Source organism: Alosa pseudoharengus, unplaced genomic scaffold, assembly GCF_046254945.1.
Source record: "Alosa pseudoharengus isolate Yale_2024_CS ecotype anadromous, Long Island Sound unplaced genomic scaffold, YU_APseudo_1.1 YU_APseudo_1.1_scf_14, whole genome shotgun sequence".
Taxonomy (NCBI): domain Eukaryota; kingdom Metazoa; phylum Chordata; class Actinopteri; order Clupeiformes; family Clupeidae; genus Alosa; species Alosa pseudoharengus.
The window spans coordinates 20,728,559-20,744,013 of NW_027468609.1; the positions used below are offsets into that span (position 1 = coordinate 20,728,559).

At 40.7% G+C, this 15,455-nt stretch overlaps 2 protein-coding genes across 2 annotated transcripts; both read left to right on the forward strand.

Annotated features, from left to right (window-relative positions):
• The first annotated feature begins 2,285 nt into the window (after nt 1–2,285).
• Nucleotides 2,286–8,605, forward strand: LOC143123040 (cytochrome P450 2D15-like). Its single transcript, XM_076284146.1, has 8 exons — nt 2,286–2,818; nt 2,977–3,129; nt 4,456–4,616; nt 4,755–4,928; nt 5,695–5,833; nt 6,157–6,344; nt 7,034–7,175; nt 7,771–8,605. The coding sequence occupies exons 2-8, from the start codon at nt 2,985–2,987 to the stop codon at nt 7,974–7,976; spliced, it is 1,155 nt and encodes a 384-aa protein (XP_076140261.1). The 5' UTR covers nt 2,286–2,818; nt 2,977–2,984; the 3' UTR covers nt 7,977–8,605.
• Nucleotides 8,606–8,710: 105 nt separating this feature from the next.
• On the forward strand, nt 8,711–15,445 carry LOC143123041 (stearoyl-CoA desaturase 5-like). Its single transcript, XM_076284147.1, has 5 exons — nt 8,711–9,157; nt 10,483–10,613; nt 10,929–11,134; nt 12,345–12,577; nt 12,805–15,445. Exons 1-5 carry the CDS (start codon nt 8,932–8,934, stop codon nt 12,993–12,995), a joined length of 987 nt encoding a protein of 328 aa, XP_076140262.1. The 5' UTR covers nt 8,711–8,931; the 3' UTR covers nt 12,996–15,445.
• Nucleotides 15,446–15,455: the final 10 nt, after the last annotated feature.

Below are 15,455 nucleotides of genomic sequence, written 5' to 3' on the forward strand. Positions count from 1 at the left end.
TCATCAATTCAGTGGTGGTGTCTTTTACTTAAGGGACATATTTATTGAAGTAATCTAAAAGTAATCAGATTACGTTACATGTTTTTGGTAATCCAACGGATTACGTTACGGATTACAAAAATGAATAAATATTGCAAAATCAAGTATCATATCAAATAATCATGTATAAACCTTGGTTAATATGTGGGAAATTAAAGTAGTGTAACTAAAAGCCTTTGCTGCCTATAGGGAGTTAAGGCTGGCATGGACTCTGGAACTATGAAGTTCATATCTCAAGATCCATCAAAGGTATTTTCTAAAGAAAGTTTGATTGGCTGTGGTGCATTGGGCATAGTACTGTACACCCCAGGCCACTGGCTCAGTCCCACCCCACCCTTGCCCTGCGCTAGCTAATCCCACATGTGCTAATGGGGGGGTGGGGCAGTGGAGAAACTAAGTTGGAGCAGACCAAAGCTGAGCGGAATTATTGGCTAACTGTGGCTAAACGCTAACTGTTTATTTAATTTCTTTAGTTATAGCTACTGTAACTACGGTATATATCACTATTTAGTCATTTAACTGATGCTCTTATCCAGAGCTATTTACAGAAAACTACTGTAGATGGTTCCCCTGCCTGGAGCAGTTGGGGGTTAAGTCCCTTGCTCAGGGGCACAACAGTGTCAAGTCTGTGGGATCGAACTCTTGGACTTTCTTGGACTCTGGATAGATAGTCCAGATAGATACTCTCTGCTCTGCTGAATCCCTGGCTTCTGTGTGTGTGTGTGTGTGTGTGTGTGTGTGTGTGTGTGTGTCGAGCTCCCCTGGACCACAAGATCATGTCGGGGTGGCTGCTTTTCCTGGGACTGGCCTCAGCTGCGATAGTGCTGCTTCTGCTGCTGGTGACCCCACAGAGGGGCCCCAACTTCCCTCCCGGGCCCCCTGCGCTACCCCTACTCGGGAACCTTCTCCAGCTCAGCATGAAGAACCCTATGCCGGATCTAGATAAGGTACCACAAAACACCACAGAAACAGGAGAACAATTCAGAGAATGTACCCTAACAAGGGGTAAGTTCACTGGAACAGTTGTTAAACAGAACCTGATTGAGCGCTTTCTCATAGTTATAATGATGCTCTTGGGAAAGGTATAGTTTTTTGTTCAGTAGCCTACCTTTTAGGTACATAGAACCTCTGCAATCTGTACAACATGGCAGTGCTCTTTGACTAAAATGTTAATGGCAAGGAGGATGACGGGTATACACAATGATTTGAAAGCCTTTTATTATATTAATTAGAAAGACAATTTATTACAACCCTAACATAGGAAAAGTTGGGAGAGAGAGAGAGAGAGAGAGATGGGGTGGGATCGGGACATGACCGCAGGTCAGATTTGAACCTGGGTCCCCATGGGCACTTGGGCCCATTTATGGTACGGGCACTGTAGCCTGTTGCGCCACTGTGACCCAACATTCTGTTTTTATTTGCATTTTAAACAATGTCCCAACTTTTTCTGTATTCCTGGTTGTAAATAATGTTCTGAGATGGACAATGACCTTTAACTGTGAAGCATATACTACAGTGAAGAGAGGCCCTGATTCCTGGCTAATGAGCTCATCTTTGGTGTGCTTTTACCTCCAGATTGCTCGTCGCTATGGTAATGTGTACAGCCTCTTCCTGGGCAAGAGGCCAGCAGTGATGCTGCATGGGCTGCAGGCGGTCAGGGAGGCACTGATGATGCGGGCCACAGACTTTGCAGGAAGGCCACAGGGACTTATGATCAACCATGTCACAGACTCCAAAGGTGAGGAGAAATCTAAATAATTGTCTGAGGTCTAAAAATCTAGGTTCCTTCCAAGATTTTCAGGCCAGAGAATATGGTTGAAATGGTTCACTTTGGTCTATAGTTTAGCTGGCTGTTCGTAATGAATGTAGTTAAATAACATGGTGTTATTTTCGTGCACAGAATCAGATTAGTGTTGCAACAGGACTTTCATGGAAAAGCCTTTGTATGGCTCTAATTTCACAAAGCCAGCACTCACTGGGCACAAAGATGTTTTTTCCACAACACAGGAAGACCATGTGGTATTTATAGTACCACATGTAGATGTGTCGTGTTCCAGAATGTTGAAGCTGGTAACATGTTCTGTGGGGTATACTACGAAGCACGTTAGACATATCTAGGCTATGTAGACATATCGAGGCTTGACAAACGGTATACGTTAAGTGATACTACGATTGCAGTTATGTGATATATTTGTCAAACTAGGCTTTCAGCTCAGATCTGTGCGCGTTCTCAGTGTTGGGATGACTTTGGCCAATCGTGTAACGTGGAGACGCACAAGACCGCCTCTATTTAAAAACAATTACTTCCGCATTCATGTGCGAAAGCTTAATCTACACTGCGGTCATTTTTTGTGTCTAACCTTTAACATCAAATAAATCATTTGTCATCAGTTGTTGTATGGTATGCACGTCCATAGTGGGATATTTGCACGCACAGCACTATTAAAGCGCATTCGAGATCCAAAATGTTAGTAGAGGCGGAGCTCCACCTGTAAGATATATGACAGAATCCTACACGTGAGAACTTCGTTTTTAAGACAATTGATTGGTCAGTGTGCGGTAGATTACACGATTTGAGCTATAACTTCCTGAGCTATAACCTCCTCCCGACCAGGTTTGGTTGACAGCATAAGATACCATGGTAATATAGCGACACTAAAACAGATCCACTTTCGTGTCACAGCATAGCCTGGCTTTGAGCGCAACATACCTCGCTAACCCACTAATCGAGATTCGTAGCACACCCCACTGGTGACACTGATAATGGAAATTGAATAAGGTTCTAGTGGATTTACAGTACTAAATTTCTCATGCGTTGCAAACATTTATTTGTTATCATGTTTTTTCTCTCTCATGTATGTTTTAATAATCTCTCTCTCTCTCTCTCACACACACACACACACACACACACACACACACACACACACATTCCTCAAGGGCTGATTATGGCAGATTATGGGGTGGAGTGGCGGGAGCACCGGAGGTTTGTTCTGAGCACTATGCGGAACTTTGGGCTCGGCAAGGTCACCATGGAGCAGAGGATCCTGGAGGAGACTACTTTCATCTGCTCACAATTAGAGAAGAACAACGGCAAGACATCCATCTTACTTACTTACTTACTAGCGCAGAAATCATCTTACGACGGGGCTCACATGTGATTCTTGAAACTTTTGTATCACTCCAATTCCAGCCTAAGAATAAACGTGTGTTGATACATGTGCCGGGTGTTGACAGCGGGTGGAAACAAGCGTAGCCTAATTTAAATATCACGCCCCTATATGTGCTTGTTTTAAAGGCATCGCCCCTGTGTGTGTGTTACAATTAATGAATGAATAACACAGTTGTATTCTTGCACACAGGGTTGGGTAGTAACGGATTACATGTAATCTGGATTACGTAATCTGATTACAAAAATCAAGTAACTATAATCAGCCCAGATTACAATAAAAAAAATGTGTAATCAGATTACAGTTACATTGTTGGGGATTACCTGATCACATTTTATCATGCAAACAATGCAACTTTTTTATGATAGCCTGGCTATTTACTAATTTATTTACTATTGGGGCAGGTCTCTCGGCACACTGCCTGATCTTTTCCTCCTAATCTTAATGTAGCATCTTGTTTTAGTGTTACCGTTTACTTTGAGAAAGTCACCAGGTCCCCCTGGTTGAAAAACATCCCAAAGGAATGATTTTCTCACCCCCACAATTGAAATGGACATGGTGTCATTCAATCTCAGGCCATGTCCCTGGGTCAAAAAAATCCAGCGAAAGCTAAATTCATTGTCCAGGTGTGCCCTTATAAAGGTTAAGCTGAGTTGTGCATGTTTGGAGAATAGTGATCCATGATCACATCCATGATGACTAGGTAATACATTTTGGGATGGGGTGAAAATTTCAACCACCAAAACACCACCCCCAAAGTGGAGAATAGCTATAGAAACGTATTAGTTTTGGGTGTTTTTCAGACAATGGGACCTGGTGACCTTAAAGTAAATGGTAACACTAAAACAAGGGGCTACATTAAGATTTTTGGAGGAAAAGATCAGTTAATTCACACAGGAATGCTTTACTCAGAGCAAAGAGATTTCTTAGATGTAATGAAATAATAAAGAAGAAATAGAATGAGAATTCTTTCATCAATTCAGTGGTGGTGTCTTTTACTTAAGGGACATATTTATTGAAGTAATCTAAAAGTAATCCTAAAGTAATCAGATTACGTTACATGTTTTTGGTAATCCAACGGATTACGTTACTGATTACAAAAATTGCCATGTAATTTGTAGTCAGTAATGGATTACATTTCAAAGTAATCTGACCCAACCCTGCTTGCACAAATATAAAGAACATAATATTGGGGGTCATGAGTTACCTTACAGTCTGCCTCATGTATTGTATGGTGTTTTCCACACAGATACACCTATAAATCCCCAGGTGCTGATCCACAGCGCTGCATCCAACATCATCTGTTCAGTCCTGTTTGGGACCCGCTACGAGTACGAAGACAAAGTCTTGTCCTTCATTGTCAATAGCTTCAAAGAAAATGCAGAAGTTGCCAACAGCGCTTGGGCCGTGGTAAATATCTCCCTTTTATTATTATTTATCAGTTGTGATGCATTAAGTAACTTGAGTAAATTGTATACAAATCATTAATTATTCTGTAGATAGACCCAAAGTCCTGAATGTCTGAGAAGGCTCTGTTTTGTTTTTTAGATCTATGACACTCTGCCAATGCTGAGAAGTCTGCCCCTGCCCTTCCAGAAGGTGTTTAAGAACTACGATGCCCTGAAGAAACACACAAGAGGCATTGTGGCTGAACACAAGCAGACCAGGGTCCCAGGAGAACCACGAGATGTCATAGACTGTTACCTTGATGAGATGGAGAAGGTCTAGCATCTAGCTTTTCTTCTCACCCTTTTTACCATATACAGTACTTAATATCTATTACTAGAATATCATGTAGAAGATATTGTTAGGTGCTGCTGAAAAAATCAGTAGTACTGGTTCTAGAAAGCAGTACTACTAGCCAATGTCATATAACATGTCTACTTGGAGTTATGAGCTATTCTGCTCATTTGTGAAAAACTTTCTACTTGCCAATCCCCTTGTCCCACTTTTGCCTCGAGTGGAATTCACTCTACAGCCATCATACAAACATTATTTAACTGCTTCCTCTGGAGACTGTTTTTGCCTATGGATTGCATTTCATCTCTTGCTGTGTATATCAATGACCTTGTGTTTGGTCATGTGCCATTGGATCACAAGTGAACAACGGTAAATGCCACAATCCTCATCCACCAAGGCACCACCTCATCGCTCAAACCACTCACTGACGTTGTTTGAGATGCATTTGGCCATATATTTTTTGTAATATCAATCCTAATGTCTCCTGATGCGTCCTTGACAAGTGATGAAGGCAGTAAATTCATGTAGGCAGTAACGAAATGTGAACATAAGTGATCAGCAGCATCTTTGGCTTTACACCTTGGAGATGCTTGATAGACAGGTGTAAACGGTGACGTGTCCCGGCTGTCCACTTGTGATCTGGTCACCCAATGTGCATTTTAAAACCATGTGTAAACGGGGCCTATGGGTCTTGTAGACTGCTGCCACCATTCCCTTCCTGCTCCACTAATGCCTCTGGTCTTTGCAGAGAGGTACAATGGGATCTTGTCTGGACGAAGAGCGCCTGGTCATGCTGCTGCTGGATCTTCACTTTGCTGGAACCGACACAAGCTCCAACACTCTCCTCACTGCCTTTCTCTATCTGACCACTTATCGCGATGCTCAAGGTGGGTTACTACTTACCCTAGGTCAACAGAAGTAGGGCTAAGCACAGCTGTTTTGGTGAAAAACAATGTATGATTGCAAAGAAAAATACACGTCAACAAAACCATACTGTTAAGTCTGTTCAGATAAGAGCATCTGCTGAACAAATACAGAATGTGAATATAAAAGTGCACTAAAGTGAGTCTGACTCAATTTGAGTAATGTGCTTCATATCATAACATTTTGTTCTCTGGGAGCGCTCATATTGGAAAAATAGACGACATTACCTGTTAGAGGAAACTAAAGGGCATAGGAACACCCCCATACACTCACCCTGTGTCCCCAGTGCTTTGCCAACAGGAGATCGACTCAGTCCTTGGAGAGAGGCCTGATGTGTCCTACAATGATCGTCATCAGATGCCCTTTGTTATGGCAACCATCCACGAGATCCAGCGCCTGGCGAACATCGCCCCTCTGGGGGTCTTCCATGCCGCCACCAAGAGCACGTCACTCATGGGCTACCACATCCCTCAGGTGAGTTGCTCCTCATAGGTGAGGGGATGGTTAGATTGACGTCACCACACCTGTGATTTCTTTGCCTCGGGGGTGCAGATTCCAGGGAACAGCAGTTGACGTGATGTCTCACAGGTTACTATTAAGGCTAAACGTGTGATGGTAATAAGATCTATTAAGTGAAAAGTACAGAGTGACAGTCTGAACATGTGAGAGTTTATTCACGTGCGACAGGTGAGAAGTTCAAAACAAATTTCCTGAAGAGTTTAGGGTTTAGATTAGATTAACCATGCGAGTGTGGAATGAACTGCATGCCATGCACTGTAGCACCCACTAAATGATTTAATCGTAAGTGAAGCCAGTTTCGTGCCTGGAGGCTCCTCTCCAGACTCGCACTCGTAGACATTTACCAGGCACGCTATTCTAGATAGTTCCCTTAGGTGTGAGGTGTGACCCCACTCTGGTCCATAGCTAGCTCATATTATATCAGCCTGACAGCTTCTTTCAGTTTGGTGCCTTGGTGATTAGCTCCCAACCCCAAGGGTGTGTGCTTAGTGGTACTGGGAGAAAATGCCATAGTTGAGACGACAACAACACACAGGTGAAAATCAGGGAGATCTCACACCAGTATACTCTCACGTTGTCTACCTTGTCACTTTCCCTGGTCTACTGCATTTCTCAAATCTACAGCATCTCCTTGATGTTCTCAGGACACCCTTGTCATCACAAACCTGACCTCTGTCCTATATGATGAGAGCCAATGGGAACGTCCATTTGAATTTTATCCCGCCCACTTCCTGAACAACAGAGGGGAGTTTGTGAAGCCTGAAGCTTTCCTGGCATTCTCTGCAGGTACAAATGTGTTTATTATTTCAGATGTACACAGGAGAGATGTTAAATTTCTAGTGCTACAAGTAGGGGATTTCTCACTGTTGCAAATCAACAACCAAGCCTATTTACCATAAAAAAAACACCAAAAAAGGGCAAAAAAGCATCACCAACAGAACAGCCATCGAGAACATTTCACTGGGCTCATCAAGCAGGCACCTTCCTTCATTGGTGTTTCATTGAATTAGGCCCAAGATACCTCCAGCAGGCTCAACAGTGGTATCTGATGTCCCAGACCCACCCCCCTCCACATTCATGATGGTTTCTCTACCCACAAATACAGACAATTATAAAGAAGTTGATTTAGGCCCACGTGTTGCATGTATCACATGCTCAGTGCCACTATATGGGTGGTGCATACAAGGCTGAGACTACGTCAAAACTAGAAGTAGATCCATGAAGATAAGGTTATGGAATGTAAAATCTGATTGCTGATCAGTGGATATGCAAAACATATATTTCACTTACAATAGTTTTCCCTCCTCTTTGTCGTCAAAGCACTACACTAAAAACTGTATGGCATGTGGTGTGACCTGTGTGTCTGATGCTATCTGTGTAGGACCTCGTGTGTGTCTGGGTGAAGCCCTGGCTCGCATGGAGCTCTTCTTGATTCTTGTCACCTTGCTTCGTCACTTCCACTTCGTCTGGCCAAAGAACAGCAGCAAACCAGACCTCACACCTGTCTTTGGGGGGATCCAGGCGCCAAAGCCCTTTTTCCTGGAGGTTCACCCACGCAAGAGGAAGCGGAGGATTATGGCCCACTGAACCAGGAAGTGGTGTGCATAATTTACATTTACTGTACACTTCCCAACAACACTGCAGTTACATTTACAAAAGGGTTCTCCAATGTTTTCTCAGTTAGCCTTTTAAAATGATATCAGATTAGTAAACAGAATGTGCCTTTGCAACATTGGATGAATGGTTGCTGATAATGGGCAATGTAGATATTGCATTAAAGATCAGCCATTTATTTCTACAACAGTCGAGAACCCTTTTGCAATTATGTAAGCACATAATGTAATCTGAAAACTGATGCCCTGATTAAAAAAACAGTGCAAATGATCTCAGCTGGTATTCTGTCTATAATGGAGTGGAATGGACATTTCTAAGTGTCTCCAAACTTTTGACTGGTAGTGTAAAAACAGTTCTTCTGATGACATTTTGTTATTTTGAAGTACATTTTGTACCCCTATAGAATGTCATTGTGTTTGTCCTCAAATGTATGTAGCCTATAGCCTGAAGGATTTTATTACAAATATATAGGCCTATAGTTCTGAGAAAATCTTTATAAAAGTAGGTAAAGCCAAAGTGAGGATTTAAATATAATAAAAAATACATGACATAGGCCTATATGTGTATATATAACAAATATATTAAACTATTTCAAACATAAATACATATTATTGTTTTGAATGGTAATTCATGAACTCAATAACCTGGTTCGAAATATCTTGATAAAGCCGCTGATGATCAGTGACTGATATCTTCGTGACATCACTTCAGCGGGCTTTCTAGGCAGCAGCATCTCTTGACTGATCCCTGTGGCTGGTTACTCTACTGCAGGTCCTGCTCTAATTCAGGTCCGTTTTGTTAGGTGCTGTTTACAGCCAGTTAGTGTAGTAATGTAGTTCATACAATTTCGTCGTCTTTATAATTAGAAAACCGTTCAAGTTGCGCTCCACAGATATTCGGTTAGTATTAGTAACGCTTGAGAGAGAAGATGGTGGCTATTTTACTCAGCTGCGCTGTGCGGGGAGAGAATAAGGATGTACGGAGCGCCGACAGGGAAAATTACAAGGAACCAGCACCCAAGTCAACGCATGACAAGGGAGTCCACTTGCAAGGGATCGTCTGGAGAAATGTTATTCTTATGGCCCTTCTTCATGCTGCGTCCATTTATGCCATCTTCTTGATACCAACAGCACGACCTCTCACCTGGATTTGGTGTAAGTCGGAGCGAAAAAGATTGTCCTTCCGTAACTACGACGGTTGCTTGTGTAACTTCCAAACTCTCCACTGAGATGCTTGCGTGAGGGCTACCTTTTCTGTGTGGTGTTTTAATCCAAATTAGAATTGTTACAGGGAAAATATGGGTAAAAATGTGAATGTTAGTATTTATTGAATAATTCTGGATTGATATTTATTTGTGATCTATACTACTTATAAAGGATGTTACTGATGCAAAACAGCTATTATGACACTGGATGCATGCTCACTAGAGGTACATTGTATAACAACGCATGTGAGACCTTTGTTCCCTAAAATGGTGCAGCCTAATTGTGATGGAAATATGTCAACAAAAGAGTAATTAATATTCCTGTTTATTGGTCATTGTCATTTTAAAGGTATATACATTTCAGGTATTAGACGCACAGGAACACTAGGAATGTTTTTCCCCCCATGCCATCAAACTTGTAAAACTTGCAAGATGTAGCAATTAAAGTAGACTTAAGCATAGGCTACATCATGCATACAGGATCTAAAGAAAAAGTAATGTTCCACAATTGCAATAATCACCAATAGGCTTTTCTCATAAATTCACTGCAATGGCCAGACAACACATAGTCCAATGAATCCTTAGACCCCTGTGGACTATGAAGACTAGAGGCTGAATGTGACATGTAGTATGGTTAGTGTCAGGAACGTCAGAAACATCAGGTGCAATAACAAGGAAGTTTTGTTTCTATGGAAACAAGGGTCTGGATCATAGTCAGGCTTCTGGACAATCAAGTAGTGAAATTATACCTGTGTTGTCCACTCATTATTTTATACATCATTTTATACCCATTTGAATGGCGGTATGTGCTTAAATCCTGAAGAATCTTGAATTCTTAATACCCTTGTGGCATGTAGCTAACAATATTCACATTTATTCATTTAGACCTTAAGTCAGGTTGGGCAATAATTCAATTGAATTATTGAATTAATCAATTGAATGCCACCCCCACCCTCCTAGTATTTTGATGTATTGTCTGTCTGTTGATATCCTTCATCAAGACTGATTCATTGCCTAGTAGCAGATTGGCCATCTGGAGCCCTGCTTGGCCGGATAATATGTGATTTAATTATACTTCAAAACACTTCAGCCCAAACAGACTTCTGCACACATTTAGCACACACAAGTTACTTCTCAAATCTTTGCCAATGGAAATTCTTGTTAGCCCAGTTGTTTCAATTAATAGTTTTCAGATTATGAGAGCAGCTCATATAGTGTATGGTCTAGCAGTGTCGGACTGACCCTTATACTCTGCCCTCTTGTTTTTCTTTGTAGCCTATGTATGCTTCTTTCTCACGGCCTTGGGAGTGACCGCTGGGGCTCATCGGTTATGGAGTCACAGGTCCTACAAGGCAAAGCTGCCCCTTAGGGTCTTCTTGGCTGCTATAAACTCCATGGCCTTCCAGGTGATGCATTTTTGCTTCATTTTTTACTCTCTGTTTCATTCATTTAGGTGTTACACTTTGAGTCACTTTCCTGTGCATGGATTAGGCCTAGTCCTAAACTAAAAGCTCTCTCATTTGAAATCTCCAATGAAGTTATTTTTTTAGTCAAGGACGAGGGCTTATTCCATGTACGGGAAACTGTTTGATTATGTTTCAACTGTCTGTTTGATATGTGGTGGTGACTGACATTCTCTGTGTTCACTTTCTGTAAGTGGTATTTCCAGAGACAGCAGAACGGTCAGTGACAAATAATGTTTCTCTCACTGTTGTGAACAGAATGACATTTTTGAATGGTCGCGGGATCACAGGGTGCATCACAAGTACTCAGAGACAGATGCTGATCCCCACAATGCCAAACGGGGGTTCTTTTTCGCTCACGTTGGCTGGCTGTTCGTCAGGAAGCACAAAGACGTCATCGAAAAAGGCCGGAGGCTGGACGTCAGTGACCTTTTGGCAGACCCTGTGGTGATGTTTCAGAGGAGGTGGGATGTTGGAATGAAATATGTATTTGAGGCTTTGTCAATATTACATTTTACAGTACATTTATTCATTTTCAACAGATGCTTTTATCCAATCTGACTTACAGAAAGAGAATAACATTCAAGCAACAGTGCAGAGTACCTTATCTAGGAATTACTACTACATCTGTCAATACTGTTACGAGAGGAAACGAGTGCCGACAAGTAGTCAAAGTGTGGTAGGAGGAGAAAGTGGTAGAAAAAGAAGAAGGTAGAGGAGGGAAGAGAGATGAGTGCATGGTAAGTGTGTGTTGTTGGGTGTGTTAGGTTGTTGGAAATGTTAAGAGAGGAGGTGTCCTCTATTGGAAGTGGTACAGATATGTTGTATTTATAAACTCTCAAGTGTACATTGCTTTTTAGCTTCATACAATGAAGAAAAAGCAAATCTGAAAAAGCAAATCTATGCGGTAGTCAGAGTCAATGGGATCCCAATGGCAGGAATGTGCACGTGAAGAGAGCATAATTTTTGAATGACTCATTAAAGGAACATGACTGGACAGAGCATTAACAGTTAGACTAAGCTGTAAAGAGAACAACGCCTCAAAGTAGTAGGAGTTTATGATTATGACTAAGAGAACATTTACAGATCTCACTGGAGAATACCTGCCAGCTGTAATACTTAGAGAGCCCCTCTGCTGAGACTGTAGATGGATAGTGTTGATACTTCCTGACTGTGTATCCCCTCTCTAACAAAGAGGGTTGTAAGGAACGTGATAACATTAGCTTGAAATCAGAGTGCAGATATGATTGAAACATAACAGGTTTGGCCCACTGAATAAACAGGGCTATTGTAACATTCCGGAAGGCTATAAAGGAAACCTGAGAAGAATTCTTCACGCCCACATGGCTGGTCCTTGAACATTAACCAATCCCTCAGTAACAACCAATGACTGCATTTTTTAAATTCTATTCATCATATTATGCTAGGGCAGAGATAAAGGAGTGATTGAGAGATGATGATTGAGAGATGATATCACTTTTAATGTTTCATAATTTGTCAACTGCAACTTTCTTCTGCAGTTACATCTTAACTGTTCATATTGCCAGTCTCAAGTGTAATAAACTATGTAACAGGTCATTATAATTATGGTCACAGACAATAAATCGCTGTTTAAATTGTATTTGATTCTTGCGAAAATTCATTCATTACATACATGTTTTTATTTTTTCCCAGATACTATTTAATGTCGGTCTTTGTGATGTGTTTCTTGGTGCCCACTCTGGTGCCGTGGTACCTCTGGGGAGAGAGCCTGTGGAACTCTTACTTCCTGGCTGGCATTCTGCGCTACACAGTCTCCCTCAACATCACCTGGCTAGTAAACAGCGCCGCACACATGTACGGAAACCGGCCATATGATGTAAATATAAACCCCCGCGAAAATGGCTTTGTCACGTTTGGAGCCATTGGTGAGTTGATATTTACAATGTTCTAAATGGGGGCTTATCGTTTTTACAGCTGTATCATGTACTGAACTTCAATTGATTGAATGGCATTAAATATTGCATACAGAGTGCAAAATGGCACAGCTACTGCACAGTAGATTTTTTATACCCAAAATAGTCATGTTTGTGTTTCATGTAAACTCTTTATTTGACCATGATTTCTTGGGCAACTTCTTTTGGGGAAATTTCAGGAGAGGGTTTCCATAACTTCCACCACACCTTCCCCTTCGACTACTCCGCCAGTGAGTTCGGACTACGTTTCAACCCCACCACCTGCTTCATAGACCTGATGTGCTTGCTCGGCTTGGCCAGTGACTGCAAGAAAGCCTCAGCACAGATGGTCCAGGCCCGTAAATGCAGGACGGGAGAAGGAAGCCTGTGAAGATCCGCTCAGAGGGCCATCATTCACTTATGTAGGGGCTGAAGACTCTCTTCACACATGCAAGGGCTCGTATATATATATATATATATATATATATATGTCTGTGTGTGTGTGTGTGAAGAGGGTCTCTCTCTATCTATATATATATATATATATATATATATATATAAAAAGCAAAAGTCCTGCCAGATATTTGCTCCTACCATTTATTAAATCAGGTAGATCAGCTAAATTAGTGAAATTCCCTGTGTTAAAGGTACACTATGCAGGTTTAGGTATTTTTGGCGACCGTAAAGCTCCCTCTAGAGCAATATATTTACATTTTACTCTGCTGTTGTAAATAGCAGATTTCTCGTGTCTTATCCCCCTGTACACAATGAAAATGATCTACTGACAAGGTAATGTTTCAAAAATCTTGCATAGTGTACCTTTAAGTGAATAGGTAGAACCAATACATGGTAGAACTTTTACTTTCTGAAGCCAGATATTAACACTTTATCAGTGTGTTTATCCTTTTCTTCTTCAACTTTTTTTTGTCAGTTGCCAGTTGTTTCATTGTGTCACGGTCAAGGCTGTATGGAACATTGCTTTAATTGTATCTCAACCATTTTCCAATTACATTTAGTTGAACATGAATCTATTTATTGACTAAAGATTATATTTATCTTTTATCTATAGATGACAAATTGGGAGGGGTAAGTAAGTTAATATAGTGTGCCTCTCTGGAGTCTTCACAGATGGGTTCATCAACTACATTCAAAAGAAATGTATGGATAGTGTGTATGATGTAGCAGAGCATTACAGAGACAGAAGCTGTAGATCAGATGAAATACGGGGATCATAGGACACATCTCACCAAAGTATACAATGTGGATTTAGAGATGATAGGGAGAAGTAGCCTCACATTTGTTTCCTGGTTAATAGTGCTGGTTTGCCATAGATTTAATAATTGTTGAAAAAACATGCTGTATGTTTACATAAGTGTAAAATCTAAATGTATTGGACTGCTATGGTTGGATTTTTATATATTTTATCAACAGTTATTTGGGTGTGCCACAGAGCAGGACTGGAAAGGGATAAAACATGGCCACCAGGCAATATTAATTGTTAATGCTGTCACAAAAATAAATTATTTCCTTTACAATTCAATGAAATTAGTTAAATTATATTTGGATTTTATTTAATTAATCTCATTCAATAAGACAAAAGCAACTTGCATAAATATTGCCAGGGGTCAGTTTGAGGGAGACCCCTACAAAGGTCAAAACAAGCTGAATATGCAACCCTACTTAATTTCACCATAGGGTTACAGACTTGCCTTAGCACCTATTTGAATGTACTGCCCATTGCTGGTCATGACAGATTTCAAGTGTTTGACCACTAAACAATCAACTGTTCGTATTGTTGAGTATTGATGTGTTTTGATATTTCTTGCGCGATATACCCCATATGGGTGGGGGTGATGAGAAGTATATCATGGTTGTATGGGTAAGTGTGAGATGGCTTTTACACATTTACAATTTCCAAAGTCCACAATGACTCGATTGAGGAATGTATGGTTATTTGACTTCTTTATCTACAGAGGTTAAGATTTCTACCTCCCTCTGACATACAGAAAAGTCTATATTGGCGACTCAGGGTTATTGGTTTAGTTAAGGTTGCAGTTTAACCACTCTGCCAATGGAGGATAAATTAAATGCTTTTCATTTGTCTCAGTTTATATTCAATGAGACAATCCTAGCCTCCTTTTGCTTGCACAACAGAACACAAAGTGTGGTAGGCTACATTTACTTACAGTTTTGTCTAAGTACATCTAGCATATTGTGATATTTGTGTAGTGCGAGAACTATCATGGTAACATCAATGAAAAATGTGTGTATGAATAAAAAAAATTCTGTCATATTGTTGTAGCCATTTAACAATATAGTTGTAACCACTGTTACCTTGAAGAAACCTTTGTTGAGTCAGGGTAATAGATGCCATCTTAATACAGTTATTAAAGGACACAAGTTTGATAGGCCTATATCAGGAATTATTCCGTCTCTGCAGAGCATTCAGCAGCATTGACATGGCTCGTTTTCACTCTCATGTTTACTTTTTTTGGTAATTCTAAGAAATGTATGATGAGCTACAAATGTATTAAGGATTGTATTGATCATAACTTCTAAATACATGTTAAGCCAAACCTGGTCTGATTTGTGCATATTTGAATAGACATCCCTTTTGAATTTCTGTAACGTCGTGTGTGCAAAACTTGGCAGTTTTAATTAAATCCATAGATTAGCCTATTGGGTAGGCTGAGCTATTTAGAGCTGAATTTGCAGAAGTTGTTTTTTTATTTAATAAATTCCATTGACTGGCTATGTCCTTGTCAGCACCCACCTACCAGTCTCTGCTCTAAATGTATAGGCCTACTCTACTCTTCCATAAATAAATCATGTGTAGACGTTTCTGGTGTTG

What these genes read in the sequence shown, in the direction of transcription:
- LOC143123040 (XM_076284146.1), top strand. Translation starts at nt 2,985, where the DNA reads ATGGCAGATTATGGGGTGGAGTGGCGGGAGCACCGGAGGTTTGTTCTG. An exon ending in CCAACAGCGCTTGGGCCGTG is followed by an intron (nt 4,617 to 4,754) that starts GTAAATATCTCC and finishes TTTGTTTTTTAG; the next exon opens with ATCTATGACACTCTGCCAAT. An exon ending in CACTTATCGCGATGCTCAAG is followed by an intron (nt 5,834 to 6,156) that starts GTGGGTTACTAC and finishes CTGTGTCCCCAG; the next exon opens with TGCTTTGCCAACAGGAGATC.
- LOC143123041 (XM_076284147.1), top strand. Translation starts at nt 8,932, where the DNA reads ATGGTGGCTATTTTACTCAGCTGCGCTGTGCGGGGAGAGAATAAGGAT. An exon ending in ACCTCTCACCTGGATTTGGT is followed by an intron (nt 9,158 to 10,482) that starts GTAAGTCGGAGC and finishes TTTTCTTTGTAG; the next exon opens with CCTATGTATGCTTCTTTCTC. An exon ending in TAAACTCCATGGCCTTCCAG is followed by an intron (nt 10,614 to 10,928) that starts GTGATGCATTTT and finishes TGTTGTGAACAG; the next exon opens with AATGACATTTTTGAATGGTC.